Raw genomic sequence first — 19600 nt, 5'->3', positions numbered from 1 at the left:
GATAAGGATAGGGATGGAGGTGGGGATGTGGATGAGAATGGGTGGGAAAGGATGGGGACTGGATGAGGATATGGATAGGGATGGAGGTGGGGATGTGGATGAGGATAAGGATAGTGATAGAGGTGGGGATGTGGATGAGAATGGATGGGAAAGGATGGGGACTGGATGAGGATAAGGATAGGGATGGAGGTGGGGATGTGGATGAGAATGGATGGGAAAGGATGGGGACTGGATGAGGATATGGATAGGGATGGAGGTGGGGATGTGGATGAGAATGGATGGGAAAGGATGGGGACTGGATGAGGATAAGGATAGGGATGGAGGTGGGGATGTGGATGAGAATGGATGGGAAAGGATGGGGACTGGATGGGGATGAAAATGAGGATAAGCACAAGGATGAGGAGGAGTGGGTATGGGGACTAGCATTAGGACTTTTTCTATACATGGGACTGGGAGAAGATGTGGGCTGGAGTGGATTCTGGGCAGGGGCAGGGCTGGAGGAAGGCACATCATCCTCCTCCTCATGGCACGCAACTCCCATGAAAGGTAATGCCCTGGAGTGGGGTTTTGGTCAAGTTGAGGCACACAGTGGGGATGCATAGGGTTGGGCTGCATGGAGTTGGGGTACCTCTATGGCACAGGGGCTCAGTGGTGCAGCCCTAAGCTGTCCCACACCCCAAGCTCCCTGCAAGCTCCAGCCTCCAGCTGGCAAAACAAGCTAAAAATGCTGGGCTAAGAATACTGGGAATGCTGTCAGCATGTGAGCATCCCAGGCTGAGCTCTGCCACTATCCAGAGGCAGCCAGACCTGTCCTCACCCCAACCCAAATCGCAGAGCCGGGGCCCATCTGGCGTCCAACTGATGAGCACAGATGTGTCAGGATCCGGGGGCCGGCTGGCAGCCGCTCAGCCCCGTTGCAGGCTGCACCTGCTATGGGATATTTCCCTGCCGGATTTCATCCCAGCAGCCCCCCCAGGCAGCCCCCACTCCCTGGGGACACCGTGTGCCCCCATAAATATGGATGTGCGCACAGAGATCTGCACAGAACGCGCACACGAGGGTTTTGTAGGGGATCAAATGGGGCATCTCAGTGAGTACCCCCAAATCCTCATACCCTGCACACAGAAGCTTGGGTTCCCCCCCCCCCCCATTTCCCCCCCCCCCCCCCCCCAATTAACATGCCACTATTATTTTTTAACACAGCTCTCCCCACTCCAATGCTGACCCCTGTAATGACCGCTCGGCTCGCAGAGGGAATCAGCAGCAAATCCCCTTTTAAATGAAGCCCTCGAGCAGGGATTAGGAGCAAAGGGGTGCCCCTGCCCTCCCCCCCCCAGCTGTGCCTGTGCAGATATGCGTGGACGGGGGCAGGTCTGTCTGTCTGGCCATCTGAAGTGGCCCCATGCGATACGGAGCGATTAGGATTAGACACATCCAGGACGAGAGTTTTTTCACCAGATAGAGATGATAATGGGACCCATGGGGAGGATTACGGGCCCCGTCTCTCTGACAGCGCTGCCATCTGCGGGGCTGTCTCCTGGGGCTGCTGCTCCTTCATCTGCAGCCACAAGCTGGGCAGGAGATGGGCTGAGCCGTGCATCAGTGCAGTGCCAGGCACCTCTGGGCATCCTTGGGCACCCAGCATCCTTGTGCACCCTTGTGTTCCCTGCATCCCTACGTGTCTCTGGTCACCCTGCGAACCACTGGGCACCCTGCATTACGTATCATCACGCATTCTGCACCCCCAGATGTCCCCATGTATCCTGCATCCCTATGGTACACTGAATCCCTGTGCATCCCTACAGTACACTGCATTCCTGCACATCCGTGAGCACCCTGCATACCTGCACATCCCTACGGTACCCTGAACTCCTGCCTGCTTCTGTGCCTCCTGCATCTCTGCATGTCCCTGGGGCTCACACCTCCCTGTGCATCCCTGGGCACCCTGAATTCCTGAGCATCCCCGTGGTACCCATGGTACCCTGCATCCCTGCTTGTCCCTGTGCACCCTGCATCCCTGCACATCCCTGGGGCTCACACATCCCCCAGCCCCTCACCCTTCTCACCCACCCACCCCCATTGGCACCTGGAGCTGTGAGGGCTGCCTGATTCCCAGCACCATGCTCTCCCTCCAGCATGTTTCCCCACTGAAGTCAGAGCAGGACCTCTGCCTCCCACCAAGGAGCAGTCACACAGACATTCCCTGTTTGGGACAAGCTCACTGCATGCACAGGCACAGCCCAGGGAGCCTTGGCGTAATTACGGAGCGAGAGTGGCATTCTGAAGTTTGGATAAAACCTTAATTGAAGTCTTGGCTGCCGTTAATTATATTAAAGGCAGAGTGAGAGATGGGCTTTTTATTAGCTAATGAGGATTTCCATTTCCCGGCAGCGGGGCCCTTTGGTGCTCAGTGTGCAGGCGTGGGGTGAGGAGGAAGATGGACCCTGATGTCCTGCAGGACCCCATGGCACACTGCACCCCTCCCCGTGCCATTCACACTGGTTGGGGTCCTTTGGCACTCATTACCTGAGAGCAAATGTCCTCGTTTTGCTTTCCCCACTGTGACACAGCACCGGTGCTGGGTGCTCTGAGGGCATCGGTGGCAGCAGGACACAGCAGTGAGGGGCAGCAGGGGTGGGCAGGGGGACAATTCCTCCATAACTCCCCCTCGCCCTTCCCTGTCACACAGCATGGGGGGATCCGGGGGGGTGGGGTGGGGGGGGAACGACAGCTTAAGCTATCAATGGTCCTGCCTTGATGGGAATAAAATATGCACTGAAAGACATGAAAATGGAGTAAATAAAAGAGATAAAAATGGAACGATCAAGCCAGCAACTTCTCCTCCTCTGATTAAAAAGAGGGAGCGGGGGGAGGAGAGGGATGCGCTGAGCCCTTGAAGAGGCAGCTGCTGCGCAGCACGGCCTGATAAGGGGCTGAGGCAGCCTGGTGGGGAGAGATAAAGCCAAGTCCCAGCGCTCGCTGTCCTCAATCCAAGCCTTGCCATCAATATTAATACAGCCTGACAAACTGGCGTTTAAGATAGAATAAATATAGACTGGTTCTGCTATTACCTAGACCTTATTAATCTGCTTGGGAAGCATTTAAATGCCGTTAAAAATACGGAGTCGACTCGGCGGCACTTCAATGGCTTTGCCATCCATCATTGTTTTGTTTTCTGCCCTCCTTCTCCCCTCTCCAGGCAGGAGAAGAGCTGTGCCATAGGATGGGGTCAGTGGATGGGTTGGGTGATGTTGGGCACGGAGATTCCAGAGCTGGGGATGGAGCGTCCTGGTCCTGGAGTGGGAGATGTGGATGTTGGCTGTGTGCTGCTTGCTGGGAGACAGCTTGGGGCTCTGCGTCCCAAGGGTGCTGGTGCTGCCTTACCAGCTGCACAGCACAGCATCTGTGGGTTCTGTGTGTGGAGCGGGGTCATCTCGGTGTGGGGCAGCACCCGTGGGTTCCGTGCATGGAGTGGGAGCATCTCACTATGTTACAGCATCCATAGCTGCTATGCATGTGAGTGGGAGCATCCCAATATGGGGAAGCATCTCTGGGTTCCACTCATGAAATGGGAGCACCCCAATGTAGGACATCACCCATGAGTTCCTTGCATGGAGTGGGAGCATCCCAGGACGGTGCAGCACCCGTGGATGCCATGAACATGGAAGGGTGCTTGGCATAGGGCATTCCTGGTGCCAAGCACACGGTGTTATGGGGCTGCACCCATGGGCGCCAGGTGGATGATGAGATCGCCCTGTCTCTGGGCTCTGGGTGCAGAATGCACAGGGCAGTGTGAAGCAGTGCAGGTGGATTGCTCCTCTGCAGCTCCTGCTCTGTTAGCAGCACCCTACAGTGCACCACGGATGCTGTGAGCACCCAGCAGCTTGCTGCTGTCAGTTGGTCCTTGGCAGGTTTAAATTACTTGGCATCCAGGTGATCTTTAAAATCTGATAGCGAGGCTGTGAAGCAGTTCCTGAGTGGTAGTAGATGTGCAGCAGGAGAGTGGAGGACACTGCCAGCACCTCGGGGCCACCTGGACGTGCAGGTGACAAGGGCCAGCCCCATCACTGCCCTCCTGCTGCAGATGGGGGAAAACAGGACCAAGACGTCCTGGTGTGGGGTCATTCTGCAGGAAGAGGCTACGAGAAGCCACAGGATGGAACATCCCTGGGGGAGAGCCGGCCCTCAGAACCCAACATGGAGCCCCCAGCCCCCAAACTGCAGCACGGTGAGTCCTTCCCTGCGCTCAGCTTTGCCCTCCTGCGGAAAGGAGCCCTCCTCCTGCTGATAATTACCGAAAAGTTCAGTGCTGGGAGAGAGAGAGACGTGGGGGAGGGATGTATTAAAATGCATGTGCACAGCTTGGGCCCCGCAGCAGATGTTGGCATAATTAGAGAGGAAAAAATTATGAAATTAATTTGTGGTTCAATGTAAATTTCGGCGCTGGGGGAACTCGTGGCTCCATTCCTGGGGAGCCCCAATCCGGGGGCACCGCGGTGGGAAATTCATGGCCTTGGAGGAGGCAGCAGCATGAGGACAGACAAAGCTGTGCAGCTCACATCTCCTCTTCCTCGGGGAGGAATTAATATTGCTGCTGCCTCCAGCCCCGGGGGAGCAGGGTGTGGGCTCAGGTTAATGCGCCCATTGATCGGCACCATCCCCCGGTTCCATTTGCTCTGTGATCAGTGCTGTGTGTGTTGTCTCCCGGTGATGGATGGGCCGTCTGCAGCCGGGGTGACCTCAGCTGCCGGCGCCGTGCGATGGGAAATCGGGGTCAGCAGCAGCACGGGAACGGGTGGTGTGTATGGGAGCAGAGGGACAAGCGCTCTGCATTCCCCCGCTGGAGGGGTTGGTTTGTTTGCAGAAGTTGTGCTGTTCCCATGTTTGTAATTCTGCTGCTCCCAAAGGGTCCTGGGGCTGGGAAAGGGTGCTGCCAAAGTGGGCGCTCCAAAAGCATGAAGCCAGGACAGCTTGCATGGAGAGCAAGAGCAGCAAGCCCCATAGAGCTGAGCCTATGCCCTGCTCCTTCACTCCTCTTCCTCCTGGCAAGCCAGGAGTCATTCCCACATCCCAGTAAATAGGTGTGGGGATGGCCAGAGGGAGTGACCAAAGGGGATGGCCCCCCTATGGCACCCACTCCCCAAGTGTTGGAAGGTCCTTAGAGCAGAGCAAGGATGCTCCAGGCTCAGCATCCTGGCTGCGTCCCCGCCTCCCCCACCCCATCCCCACTCCTCCCCAGGGGCCAACAGCCAGGTCGGGCTCCCAGAACGGCCTGCCCCGGTGCCCGCCTGTTCCTGGTGGGCCTCCATCTGGCCCCATCTGCTCCCACCCCGGCTGTGCAGCACCAAATGTGGGTCGCAGTGAGCGCGGTGACGCAGCGCGGTGTATCCGGAGTGCACCGTGTCCCCCGGCACAGCCCGGCCAGGATTACCCAGCTGCTCCCAAGCTGGCCTTGGGACTGTCTCCTTTAAAAGGTTCCCTTCCTGGGGATTAGGGATAATGCATCTGGAGCAGCACTCGCTCATCCAGGTTTGTGATTTAGCTGAAAATCAAATTGCAGTAATCTCGCCTGCCATCTGGCCCCGCGTCTGCAGCCCTCGGACGGGCGGGTGGTCCTGTGCAGGAGGCAGGGCTGGGCCGCAGGGCATCTTGCTGCCGAGCATCACCTTGAACACCATCCTGACCGTCACAACAAGCAGCCCTTTGAGCACCACCCCAACCGTCACCGTGAGCATCACCCCGGCCACGTTGGGCTGGAATAGCCGGACTGGGACACCCCGTGCAGGAGATGCCCATGGGATGTTTTGGGGATGGTGTGAGGTATGTAGGTGCCAGGACCTTGCAGGGATGCCTCACCAGGCAGGGGGAGGGGATGGCGAGGATGTGGGTGCCAGGGTCTGCCCTCCCCTGGGGACACGTTGGCAGCAGGAACGTCCCTGGGAGGTGGCTGCAATGTGGCCCAGGGGCCCCCAGCACTCCCCTCCCCGCCCCTCATTCCCAGCTCATTAAGGCTCTCCCATTATTCTGACATTTGTGCGTTTCACGTAGCGGGAAGAAGTAATTTACTTAGAAGAAATTAAAAGTTCATTTTAATTGAGCGCACACTGCAGTATGCAAATGCAGGGCGCATTATGTACACTGATGCAGAGACAAAGGCTGCAATCAGCTGTTAACCCTCTGCGGGCCGGCCCTGCTCTGCCAGCACGGTGTCACGGGGATGGCATGCAGTGTCCCCTGGGTGGCAGCTCGGTGCCAGGCCCCATCCCTGCAGGAGGTGCAGGAGCCGACCCAGCACAGCATCCCCACCCATTGGGATGCACTGGGGTGGCTCTGTGCTGGCTGGCTGCGTGAGGGCTGCCCAGGGTGACCAAACTCCTCTGGGGACGCAGATCCAAAGAGTGCAATGGACGTGAGGAGGGTTCCAGATGTGGTGAGCACACAATGCTCCTGCTGGGTTATTTTTTGAGGCTTTTCTCCCCCCCCCCTCTTTATTTTGTTCCTACCTGTCAGACCTGCGATCTTTTTAATGGCAGCACAAATGGAAGTGGTTGGCAGCTGCGAGCTGACAGCCCCGCTGCAGGAGGCAGACAAATCACCGCCCAGGGTGCCCGCAGACTCCAAACAAAGGCTCCCACAGCAGTGCAGTGCACTTGGACTGCTTGGAGTGGGTGTCCCTCTGCCCAGAGGGTGCCCCAGAGCTGCGGCAATGCGTCCTTTGTAAAGGGATTTTGGGGACAGGCAGCAGCACGACTTATTGCTCAGGGTGGGTGATGCTGAACAGGGAGGAGGACAGCAGTGTCCCTATGGAGGAGACAGACTGAAGGTGCTCTGTGCACACTCCCAGACCCCACAGCCCTTTGCAGGATGAGCAGCGGGTACCCCTATGTCTGCCCGTGGTGACAAAGTCATTTCCCCCCCCCCAAGGAGTGCTGATGTGCAGCTCACACCTCCATCCCAGCCACTGCTGCAATCCCAGTGCCCCCAGTTGGCTCCTGGCAGCCATAATGCTGTGCAGTGGGGATTTAATTGCAACCACATAACCTTTGCATCCTACCCCACGTGTTGGCCGGCACAAGGCTCACAGCTCCAGATGGCACCCGGGAAAGAGTTAAGTCCGCTGTGATCAACAGCAAGAAGCAAGTGGTAAACAATTTTTCTCTCCCTCTGCTAAATTAATATGCAAATTCCCCCCCCTTTCCCCCCCCCCCCCCACTCTCTTCTCCTGCTTCGAAATTAGCGAGGTAGAATGCTTGGGCTAATTATGCATTCAAACGAGCAGGCTTCGTTAATGTGGCACTAAGAGGAGCCTGAAAATGATTGTGAGACGATGAAATTGAAATTCGAGCGCGGCACTTCTAATGCATCTGGAGTCACTCTTGCGTGCCCCGGCAGATGCAGCCGGCGGTGACCGGCGGCCCCATGGCCAGGCACTCTGCCCCCAGGGCTGCAGGGGCTGCCAGCCTCATCCTGGGGCTGCACAGGATCGGGGTGGTGCATAGAGCAAAGCACAAAGCAGAATGGGAGTGGGGCGGCCTCTGCGGAGCGTCCCCAGGACGTGGGTAGGTGCATCCCTCGGGCAGTGGCGGTGCTTTGTGGTGATGCTGCAGGTATCCTCCCCAGGTCAGATCCAGGCTGTGTGTGGCAATGCTCTGTGTGTGGCTGGGTGGGGAGCATCCTCTGCCTGGATCCCCCCTCCTGGGGATGCTGAGACCCGAGGGGTGGCTCCTGTTCCTGTCACCCAGGTTGGGTGCCCGGTTGTTGGCACGGCCCGGCAAGGAGCAGACCTCCGTGGCACATCCATTGCCTGGTCCATGCTGTTGGCTGCTGTTGTCCACAGAAGGAGACACAAGCCCATGTCCTGGGTCAATACTCAAAGGGCTGCAGCAGGACGGTGGCACAGCAGCACCCAGGCCGGGCTGGAGCTGCTCCATCCAGCATGGGGCTGAGGATCTGCAGAGCAAAAAGCAGAGAGAAGGGTCAGAATGACAAAAAATAGAGCAGTGTTCAGTGCCACAAGGGATGAGCATCCACGGGCAGAGAGAGAGACAGGGGATGCCACCAGCCCATCACCACCCGGCCCATGGCTCAGTGCTGGGAGCTGGGGATGGGGAGCAGCAGGAGGTGCTCCCCTAGGGAGGCTGCAATGGCACAGTTTGGTCCAGAGGGGCGCTGAGCATCCTGAGGAATGCTGAGTGCTCCTGAAGACAGCGTTATGGGGGAGCTGCAGAGCTCAGAGCAGCTCACTGCAGGGTACCAGGCTGTGCTGCCAGGGCTGAAGGCACACCATGGGCACCAGGCTCTGCTCTGTGGCACACCGGGGTCCAGGCTGGTGTGCGGAGGGGGCTGTTCTTCCCCTCTCTCTGGTAATTTTTCCCTCTGACTATGATGCATAGCGGTGCTAATTCGGCACGTTGCCATTAATTCCAGCACAGCTGCCGCTCTCTCCCTCAAGGCATTTCGCTAATACTCAGCTTCAGAGCCTCTCAGCAAATTAACATCATTTGTTCTGCAGAACATGTTTTATTTCTACACTACATGCATAGCTTATTACTCAGCGACCAACTCGGGGTGCGCGGGAAGGCAGTGCTGGTGGCCATGTCCCCACCTCGCCATGTCATCCCTGTGCCACCCAGCCCATGCTGCCATGCTCCCCTCTGGATGCAGCTGCATAGATTTCCTCTCAGCCCCACGATGCTCCGGCCCCAAGCTGCTCCTGTGCCCCAAGCCCAGCCCAGGTGGGGAATGAATGAATGAGTGAATGAATTAATGAATGGATGGGGATGGAGTGCTGCCCAGCGTGGCCACCACCATGTTTCTACCATGTACCATTTGGGGAAGGAAGGGACATGCCCCCTGTAGCCCTGGCTGGATGCTGCTCCTGCTCCGGGGATGCTCCCTCACTCACAGCCTGGCCCTTTCCCCTTCTAATGTGACCACAGCCACAATTACTGCACTAACAGCCCTGCCTGGGCACTGATAGATAGAGGGACAGACCTGAAGCTCATCAGAGCAGCAGTTAATTGTCTCCTGGCTGTGGATGGAGAAGCCCTGGCCCGCTATGTACTGCACAGGAGGGACACGGTGCTGGGGGGAGCCCCATGGTGGCAGCACCCATGGGATGGCAGTGGCTATGGGCTGGAGGCGAAGCACTGACTGCATGGCCCTGTAAGGGGCAGGGCATCCCAACCAACCACAGCGCTGGTGATAACATCGGGTCTTTCGCTTTGATTAAAGTTATTTAAGCTTTTTACTGAAACATAAAACCTGATTGTTTGCATAAACAACCTAATTGGATTATAGTGCACGGCATCGCTAATGCTGCGGGCTGCTGAGGAGCTGCAGGGCAGGCGAGGCCTCTGCCTCTGACACTGTGCCACCACTCTGCTGCCACACCGTGTGCCACACGGGGACCCAGAGCTGTCACCCCCATTGGGGACACTGCTGTCCCTATGGCAGAGCCTCGGGTGGACGATGCAAGGTCCCAGGAGAGCAGGGACAAAGTTGCTATGATGGCATCACCCACTCAGCTCGAAGAGGAGGATGAGCACGGAGGGATGAAGCATGCTGAGCTGCAGTGAGCGGCAGAGCGCTGCCTGCCCAGGGCTTCCACGGCTGGGAGCTGCCGAAGGCTTTCATGGCAAGCAAAGCGGCGAGGCTGCATGAATATTTCATTAGGAAAGCAATGTGGTGTGCTGCAGAGAACATCTGGCTGGAGTCCCCGGAGACCCCCGGCTTGTGCAGGAAGCAGGAACTGTGAAATATGGAGGAAAATGAGGGAGAGGGGGAGCACGGGGGGGGGGCACATCTCAGCCCCCTGTGGTGGCAGCTCAGGGCCTGATCCAGCTCTGAGCAATGGTTTTCACGGGGCGTCCCCTGAGCTGGGGACCCCAAGGAAAGTTGTCCCCATGGTGTGGGAGCAGAGGGCAAGAGATGCTGCTGGGCACAGTGGGTTCGTTGGTGGGTGCAGATCACTGTGCAGGAGCTGGGGTGGTGCGGGGGCTCGTTGTTGGTGCTGCAACCCCATCCCCAACACATCCAAACATGCAGCCCCAAGCCCAGCCTGTTGGTGAGGACAGCACTTTGCTCACCGTCCCCTTTGTGCTGAGGACTGCAGCACAATCTCCATGGCTGTGCTCTGCCCTCCAGCCCCTCCTGAGCCTGTTTACAGACCGGGAGCAGGGGATGATTCCTATGGGATTGATTCCTATGGGATTGTGTACACGGTGCCAGGGCACATACCACCCTGCTCCCTGGCAGCAGCATTGCTGCATTCCAGATACCTGAGACCCTCTGGGCTGCGATTCACTGGGCTGTCCCATCACTCCCCCTTCCCAAACACAGCCTCCCGCCGTGCCCTGCTCCCAGCCGGCCCCTCATGTCCCAGCCCTGCCGCCTCCATCCATCGCAGCAGACAAAGCCCGGCCAGACAAAGCCCAGCCCCGGCCCTGGGCAGCCTCCTGTGCTGCACCGCACGGCGAAGGCACATCCCCTCCTGCAGCACCGCCAGTACCCACAGCCCCATACCTTCCTCCATAGGCGTCGGGAGCACGTTGGCACCAGCAGTGCAGCGAGGCCACGGGCACCCAGCCCACCACCACGCACCCAGCAGGCATGCAAAGGAAGGCAAGTCATACCTTCCTCCTCTCCAGCTCCATCATCCTCCATCCGTCCTGCTCCGGCCAAGCGGCACTCCGCCACGCTGCCCGTCCTCCATGTGCCGCACGACGATGGGCTGCAGACCCTCCTCTCCCCTCCGGCTGGCTTCGGCCCCACGCTGCCTGCTGGCATTTTGGCAGCCTCGCCGCTCCAGCGATGGCATGCGTCCATTTTTTTTTTTCTCCTCGCTCCCTTTCACAATCCATCCCCAGCCTCGCTGCCTCCGGAGCCGCCTGTGGTGCCAGCGCAGGGAACTTGGCAGCGTGTAGCGTGGGGATGCTCCGCAGCTGAGCAGAGCCCCTCTGCCATCACCCGCCCTGGCACGGGGCCGGGGCCACGGGGGGCTGTTGTTGTTCCCAGCACTGCTGCCAAAAGCCAAACAGGGGGGGGAAAAAAAAGGAAAAACGCAGAGCGAGGATCTGGCAGCGGTGCCATCGCCGCGTGCGGGGGACCTTTCCTTTTGGCACATCCTCATCCCTCTCCGGAGCACCCCGGTGCCACGTGGGGAGGCTCGGCCCCATCTGTCCCCACGTCCCCACGCGTACCCCACACCGATGAGCAGGAGGCGACGACGGCAGCAGACCCGTGCGGCGACGCTGCGTGGTGAGCACGGCTCCCAGACACACCTCTTACCCAGCATCCACCTGCTGCGAGAGGGGGGCCCAGGAAATTGGGAAGGAGAAAGCGGGGAGAGGCTCTGTGCCAATGGGTGGGAGGCTTTGGGGTCCCTCCCGGCTGTAATGGGTGGCCTCTATGGCCTCGTGCCATGTGGTGTCCGCATGCCGTGCCCCAGCTGTGACCACCAGCCATCAGCAGGGCAGGCGAAGGCACTGTGACCCTCCACACTTCTCCAGTTTTCACCTTTCTGCCCTAAATTCCTGGTCTTTGTGGCTTTTTGGAGAGGGATGCAGCCAGAGCTGGAGCTTGGTTGCACCTGAGGGATGTGCATAGGTGTACCTGGGCAAGAGTCAAGGAGTCGAGTCACTGAGAGCCACATTTCTGGCAAGCTCCCATGTATGAGGATCCGCAGGGGTGCCTGTGCTGCCTCATCATCCTCCGCAGCACAGCCCTACAGCACAGCTTCCTGCCATTCCCATTAAGCAGGCTTTCCCCTAACTGGGGATGTGTTTGCTGAGCTTGGCACAACACGTCAGGAGCCCCTGGGGCTGCATGTGGATCACAGCATCCCCATGCCACGCTCCTACTGTGCAGCACCCGCTGTCTGTGCTGCAGCATGTCCCCAGCCCCAGAGCCAGCAGCTCCCAGGATGGCAAGGCCATAGGAAGAGCCCCAGAGGCCAACCCCTGTTCCTGTATCCTTGTCCTCATGCCTCCTGTCCCCCAGCCGGGCCCACACGTGTGCCCACCATTTCCTCCAATAAGCAGCTAATCTCCATCCATCATAATTTCACACAATTATCATAATAGGGCCATTTTGCACTTATCCTCTCTGCATGAGGTTGGAGGCACTTAGGGTGGCACTTCACGCCGAGTGCCTCCGTGCTGCTCCCTGTCCCCTGCCTTGGGCTGTCCTAGCCAGGGTGGCTCATCCTTGCCCCAAAACTGCTGTGTCCCCACATCCCTGTCCTTTACTGTGTCCCCATGTAGGGCCCTATCCCTTCCTGGCCACCCCTGCATGGCACAGGGTTGCAGCTGCAGTGCTTCCCCTGAACATCAACCTCCCCATAAAACAGTGTTGTTTACACCACATTTCTAATAATGTTCCTTTTTTTTTTTTTTTTAATAAATACGGATGTTGCCACAAGTAAACTCTAATGCAATAAAAGCTTTCTGCTGGATCCATAATTAATCAGCGAGCTGCTTGATGCAATGCACTCCCAACAGCATGGGGTGTGTGGCTCAGCCCCAACCAAAGGAGGAGGGTGGGGGGGATGAGAACCACGGTGGCCCCAAAGGGCTCATCTGGGGACACAGAGCTGCATGGGGGCACAGACACTCCCAGGACCCTGGGCTCGGGTGTGGGGACCATCAGAGTGAGCTGAGCACCATCCCCCAGCGGATCTGGGGTCCAGATGGCCAATGGTCAGCAGGTGCTGAGGGATGGAGCAGCAGAGGGCAGACATCTGCTGTGCATGCGGGCAGCTGGCCATGTCCCCCCCACTCTGGGACACAAACCGAAGTAACAGAGCAGCATCCCGCCCTGTGCTGTCATATGTCTGTCCCCATACTGTGCACCCCATCCCCACACCACCCAGGGATGTCAGGACCAGCAACACTCCAGTGCCACCAGGGCCCACCCTGCGGCTGCCGGGAGGGTTAATCCCTGCAGCATGCAGTGGCCAGGGAGCAAGGGAGGCTGGTGGCAGATGGCAAGTGCAAGAAGGGGAAGGAAGGTGGCAGGGCGGTGTGGAGCAGAGTGGGTGCAGCTGCAGGGTGACACTTGGGTACGGCAGAGCCCTGCTGGCGGGGAGGTGGGCACCTACTGGGAGAGGATGGGACCACATGGCTGGGTTCCTCCAGCAGCACTGCTGCACTGGGGAGCTGTGCATTAAGGAGGAATGCAATAGAAAGGCAGCTGTGCAGTGGGAAGGAAGCCATGCAGTGTGGAGCTGTGCAATGAGGTTCACCGGGGAGCAGTGCAATATGGAAGGCATCATGCAATAGGAAGCTGTGCAACACAGAGCAGTACACTGGGGAGCTGTGCAATAGGAAAGGAATTTGCGAGTGGGAGCTGTGCACAGGGACAGAGCTCTGCAAATGAGATGGAGCTATGCAATGGGGAAGAAACTGTGCAGGGCAGAGGGAACCGTGCACTGAAGGAGCTGTGCAGTGACAGATCCATGCGGTGGTTGATCTTTGCACTGGGGAAGGAGCCACGCTGTGAGGAAGGAGCCATAACGGAGCAATCCTTGCAATGGACAGCCAGCTGTGCCCAGGGGAGCAGCACAGCCTGAGGAGCTGGGGGGCAACGCAGTGGGGCAGCCCCTGGCCACGCAGCCGTCCCCACACCGTTCTCACCCCGCCATGCCTGGCTGGGCCGCTTTGGGCCACGCGGTGGAAACACAGCTGGGGGTGGGCGGCCCGCCGTCACCCCACCGTGACGGGGAGCAGGAGGCCATGGGTCTGTGCTGTGCCCGGCGGAGCCCTGTGCTTCCATCCCGGCCCCGCACCTCCACGTGCGCCCGCAGAGCCCCGGTGCGAACCCTGCGCCGTCCCCAGCCCGTAGTGCCACCACGGGACAGCACGGTGCGGCACTGCGACATCACGGCCACGCTGAGAGCCCCCTGCCCGGCCTTCTGCGTGTGTCTGCGAGCGTGCCACGTGCGGCCGAACCCCCACAAAAGGCCGCGGGGCGGAGGGAGGAGGAGGAACGTTTTGGCAGCGGAACGTTCGTTCCGGGCGCCGTGTTCCCGCCGGAGCCCGCTCACAAAGGAGCGCCCCTTGCGCACTGCCGGCGCCGCCAGGTGAGGCCCTGGGGGGCTGCGGGGCCCGGCGCTGCCCTGCGGCCGGCCGGCTGGGAGGCGGGGGTCGGGGCTGCGTTAAGCGGAGGCTTTGATTGCGGAGTAATTAACGTCTCGCTCATCTGGCGGCGCACGGCCTGCTGGGCTTCCCGCACTCAACTTCCTGCCGTGTGGGCCCGGCCCGGGGCATGCCCTGCTGCCCTGCTGCCCTGCGGTGTGGGTTTGTGGTTGAAATATCGCAGGGAAAGGGGTTTTGCGGCTGTTCCTCGTTTGCCAGTGTGAAGAGGGGGAGGAGAATCCCTGCACTCGGGTTGGTGGGCCTCCTCGTAGCACCGGGCCTTTCCTCATTCAGGGCTGTGGCATTTCTTACCACGACCCGTGGTGGTTCTGCAGTGCCAGGAGTTGATAGGAGCTCCTCACCCTGCTGTCCTTTCCTGCTCCGGCCCTGCAGGGCTGGGCTTGAGCCATCTCTTCCAGGGCAGCGAGCACACATAGGAGATCACAGGGTGGTTTGTATTTGGAAGGGACCTCTAAAAACAACCTGGTTTCCTCTCCCTGCAATGAACAGGGACACACACAGCTCCATCAGTGCTCAGAGCCCCTCTGGTCTGGCCCTGAGAGGGAGCATCCACCACCTTTCTGGACAACCTGTGCCACTGTTTCACTGCCTGTATGGTAAAAAATAAACAACCTTTCTTCCTTATATCCAGTCTAAATTTCTCCTCTTTTAGCATGAAACCATTTGCCCTTGTCCTGTCACAACAGACCCTGCTGAAGTGTCAGTCCCCTTCCTTCTTATAGCCACTGCTAGGTAATGAAAGGCTGCTCTCAGATCTGCTTGGAGCCTTCTCCTCTCTAGGCTGAACAGCCCCAGCTCCCTCAGCCCGTCCTCACAGGGGAGGTGTTCCATCCCTTGGATCATTTTGGTGGCCTCCTGTCCACACTCCAGCAGGCCCACGTGTATCCTGTGCTGAGGACTCCACATCTGGGTGCAGTGCTCCAGGTGAGGTCTTACCAGCACGGAGTAGAGGACCACCATCCTCTACCCAGGAGAATAGATGAGCACTTGTGTTGCTGGTTATCTTTGAGCAAAGTAAAGCAAACAGCTCTGGCATGACCCTGCTCACACACACACACACACACACACACAGAGTGAACGCTACTTCTGTGAAGCCCATAAATGCACAGGGCCAGCTGAAGGTGCTGCTGTTTATTGTTCCATTAAATCCGGACTGGCGCTGTGCTGGAACAGGGATAATGTGATTTTTGGAAGCTGCTGTTCTGAAGCAACATCTAACACCTGCTCCAGAGCCTTGCGAGGAAAAGCAAGAATGCCAAGTGCACTTAGCTGCGCTGGACTGCAGCACGGTGTGATGCTGGCAGGCGGTCACTTCCCATTAATGCCCCTCTTAATGCCTGGGGCATTAACATCTCACCAGCACGCCAGTGCTGGGCGCAGGCCGGGTGGAGGCGATTTGATTGCGTTCTCTATTTTGTATTTTAGTCCGTACAGAGAAATGGAAAGATATCATGCTAGTTTTGTCATGACCTGCTTTGTTTTTTTTCCATCCTTACAGTAGAAATCACGAGTGCGCTCGGGTGACACCCTTTGGGTTGAGAGCTTTGCCCCCATGTTTCCGCAGAAAATCACAAGTTTCTTTTGCAGAAGCAGAAATTGAGGTTGATATGCAAAAGAAAAAGTTTGCAAAGCAGCTTCCGCTGGGAGAAACGCTCTGAATGCGGATGAGGGAGTCTGCAGGGCTTGCAGCCACCTCTCTGCAAAAGCAAATGCTGAGAATCATAGAATGGCTTAAGCTGGAAGGGACCTCAATGATCAACTAGTTCCAACCTCTGCACACAGCACTTGTTGCTGTCAGTGAAGTATCTGAGCTCAGCTCTTCCCTGAGTCGCTGCCAGCTCCCTGCATCCTTTTTGTTCCAGCTCCTCCCCATGGTGGGAAGCTGAGCTGGGAGCTGTTGGTGGAGTGGCTTATCACAGTGTTACAAAAATAACAGTTGCCAGCATCAAGGAGATAGCGTGTACTATCGCCTCAGCTTCCGACTGCAGCTCCAGGCCCTGTGCAGGGGGAATTTTTGGATTTCAGGTGGCTCCTCTCGGTCTGTCACATCTTCCTCTTGTCTCTGGCACAGCGGTGGACTCCCTTGCAAGGTGCTCCTGTGGCTGAGGCATCCATCTCCCCATTCTGTTCTTGCAAGTTCTGCACTGCATTCACTCTCCCAAACGCTCCTGTGAGATGATCCAAGTGCTGGCCAGAATTACTGCACAGCCTTTTCTCTTTGAAAGGTGACAAAACATTTCTGCCAGCCTGTGATCTTCCTATAATCAAAGAGTCTAATGACTGGTAAGCCTTTAGTGGTGCTGGCGCTCCTTCCAGCTCCCTCCTGGAGCTTTTCTCTGTTGAAAAACCTTGTCACAGCGAGGAAGCCAGGCTGGGTGCCTGGGCTGAGCTCTGCACCAGTGGCACAGCTGAGCTCGGTGCTTTCAGCAGCATTAGAACAAACCAGCAGCTGTTGCTTGCTGGGAAAGCAGCTGCGTGGCGAAGGCTGTGCTGCCTGTGGCTGCCCGGTGGTTGTTAACCTCCTGACTGGTCTGTCATGTAAGGAGGCTTTAGAGCCAAAGCAATGCTTGTGATGGATGGGCCGTCAGGTCACGGGGGCTGGGTGCTTGCCTGTGCTCTGGTGTGAGGTTGCTTGTAGGAAGCAAATCTCTGCTGGGCTGGGGCTTAGGGAGCTTGGTGTTTGTGTGTCGGTGTCAAACTGAGCACAGAGCAGGGCAGATGTGAAGAAAAGTGCAAACAGAGAGTGAGTTACCGCTGTAATTATTGAACTTCTTAAGGTGTTGGTTAGCTGGGTTAGAATGGCAACGCAGGCAGCCATTACTCCATGTCCTAATATTAGGGATCGATGAAAACTATTGTGTAGTTTAAGTTAGATTGTTAGGTTGCACGGGGAAGGGTCTCTGGGTCCTGTTCTATCTATCTATCTATCTGCCTGTCTGTCTATCTGTCTATCTATCTGTCTATCTATCCGTCTGTCTATCTGTCTGTCTATCTATCTGTCTATCTAACTATCTATCTGCCTGTCTGTCTATCTGTCTATCTATCTGTCTATCTATCTGCCTGTCTATCTATCTGTCTATCAATCTGTCTATCTATCTATCTGCCTGTCTATCTATCTGTCTGTCTATCTGTCTATCTATCTGTCTATCTATCTATCTATCTGCCTGTCTATCTATCTGTCTGTCTATCTGCCTATCTATCTATCTGCCTGTCTATCTATCTGTCTATCTATCTGTCTATCTGTCTGTCTACCTGTCTATCTGTCTGTCTATCTGCCTATCTATCTGTCTATCTGTCTATCTGTCTGTCTGTCTATCTGTCTGTCTATCTATCTATCTATCTGTCTATCTGCCTATCTGTCTGTCTGTCTGTCTGTCTGTCTATCTATCTGTCTATCTGTCTGTCTATCTGCCTATCTATCTGCCTGTCTATCTGCCTGTCTATCTGTCTGTCTGTCTGTCTGTCTATCTGTCTGTCTATCTATCTGTCTATCTATCTGCCTGTCTATCTGTCTGTCTCTCTATCTATCTATCTATCTATCAGGGCCTAGCACGCTGGCGATACAGCAGCCTGAACCATAAACATTAATAATACAGTGGGTATTACTCAAATGAAAGCTGCCACTTTTCCTTTGTGGGAATAAACCCCTGGGTAATCGCTGCTCATACTTATCTGTTCCTATAATTGCTTTCTGCAGAATCACTCCAAAAGAAGCTCTGCTGGCAGGATGCTGCTCTCCCTGCTCTCCCCCCGCGTGAGCTGGCCTGCACGCTACCTCCTGTGTGACCTGCACCACTGGGGGCTGCATGTGCAGAAGAGGGCTGTCTGTCCCCGCAGAGGTGTGCAAACCACATGGACAGCCAGCAGCCACCACGTCAGCCCTGTCTTCACTAGGGCTTTGACTTTTGGTGATAAAGTCGCCATCATTGACCAAAATGGTGAGCACACATACAGGGAGCTTTTCTGCCACAGCCTCCGCCTGTCCCAGGAGATCTGTAGAGTCCTGCAGTGCTCCAGCAGGGACTTGAAGGAGGAGAGGATCTCATTTTTGTGCCCCAATGATGCCTCGTATGTGATTGCCCAGTGGGCTTCTTGGATGAGTGGAGGCATAGCAGTTCCCCTGTACAAGAAGCACCCTGTGCAACAACTGGAGTATGTGATTGAGGATTCGCAGAGCGCTCTCGTCATCGCGACAGACGAGTATGTGGGGAAAATAACCCCTAGTGCTGAGAAGCTGGGAGTCCCAGTGCTGCCACTCAGCTTTCGTAGCAGTGGATCTGCAGATCAGACAGCGGTGGAAGACGTGCCCTTGGCATCCAGTGCTTCCTGGAAGGACAGGGGAGCCATGATAATCTACACGAGTGGGACAACGGGGAGACCAAAGGGTGTCCTCAGCACCCACGAGAATGTGCAGGCAGTGGTGAGTGCTGCTTTCTCTGCAATGCTCGTGCTGAGGGAGAGGTCTTGTCCTTCCCAGGTGGTTTGGCATAACAGACCTGATTTCTGCACTACTGGGCCGTGTCCTGAAAGTCCCCAGCATTTCTGAGGTGAGCACAGGACTCAGAGTTTGAGGCTCTGAACCTCGTGCTGTGCTTGCAGCCAGGGGCAGGGCTTCTGCCTCCTTTCTTGGAAAGCAGCAGAGGTCAGATCTGTTGTAAAAGGACTGCTTTCTTTGCAGTTTTCTTCACTGTGACTAGCAAGGTATCTTTGCCCATAATTGGAATATAACTTAGCCCAGCACTGCACAGTGCTGCGTGAAGTCTGTGCATTATTTAGCTATATATCCCCAAGGCAAAAAATCCATTAGCTCTCTGAGCCAAAAGGAATTAAAAGTTTGAACGAGCCTGCTGACTACCTCACCAGTTTGTTATCACTGCCTGCAACTGACAGACTCATGCCATTAGGGAAAAAGAGCAGGGAATACAGGGTGCCTTATGGACACGTCGTCGAGCTCACGCCTTTCAGGGTGCACAGATACTGCAGTGGCTGGTGCAGTAAGAGAGCCTTGATGGATAGAGCCAGGGCTTGGCTATATCGGGCAAAGAATCTGTTCCCTGACAAATATGCTGATCAGCTGGGAGGCAGCCGAAGCACTGACTGTCTTTGGTCCTGTCTCACAGAAAGCTCCCTGCCCTGTGGGAGGGGGTTGTGAATGGCATGACGAAATTCCACTGATTTTTATTTTTAGAGAGCTGGAAATAAGCTCTCCAGTTGCTAACGTTGGGCTCTGAAGAGTCTGAGGTCTAACACTTTAAAATACCCTGTTGTGAAGGGGTAATTAGAAGCTTGGTATACATTCTGTATATTCTCTTCATGGGACATCAGTTTCCTGCTCCCACTAGTTATCCTTTCACATGTGAGAAGAGCAACGTCATCGATGTCCAAACTGTGTCAGCTGAGTTCTGGAGTATTTCAGGTTTTATGTACTATTTCTGCAGGCTTAT

The 19600-nt window shown here is 56.7% G+C and overlaps 1 protein-coding gene across 5 annotated transcripts in view; it reads left to right on the top strand.

Annotated features, from left to right (window-relative positions):
* Window positions 1-14004: 14004 nt before the first annotated feature.
* Window positions 14005-19600, top strand: part of ACSF3 (acyl-CoA synthetase family member 3) — a 41712-nt gene continuing 36116 nt past the window's right edge. For all 5 annotated transcript variants that reach the window (XR_007379521.1, XR_007379523.1, XR_007379524.1 and 2 more), the window contains exons 1-2: window positions 14005-14080; window positions 17854-18576. Coding sequence is in view for 1 of the 5 variants with exons in the window: in XM_048958805.1 (XP_048814762.1) it covers window positions 17884-18576 (693 nt within the window). In the remaining 4 variants the exon portion in view is untranslated. The remainder of the gene's footprint in view (window positions 14081-17853; window positions 18577-19600) is intronic.

This window comes from Lagopus muta, chromosome 12, assembly GCF_023343835.1.
Source record: "Lagopus muta isolate bLagMut1 chromosome 12, bLagMut1 primary, whole genome shotgun sequence".
NCBI classification, from domain to species: Eukaryota; Metazoa; Chordata; class Aves; order Galliformes; family Phasianidae; genus Lagopus; species Lagopus muta.
This window is presented reverse-complemented; position numbering and strand designations above follow the sequence as displayed.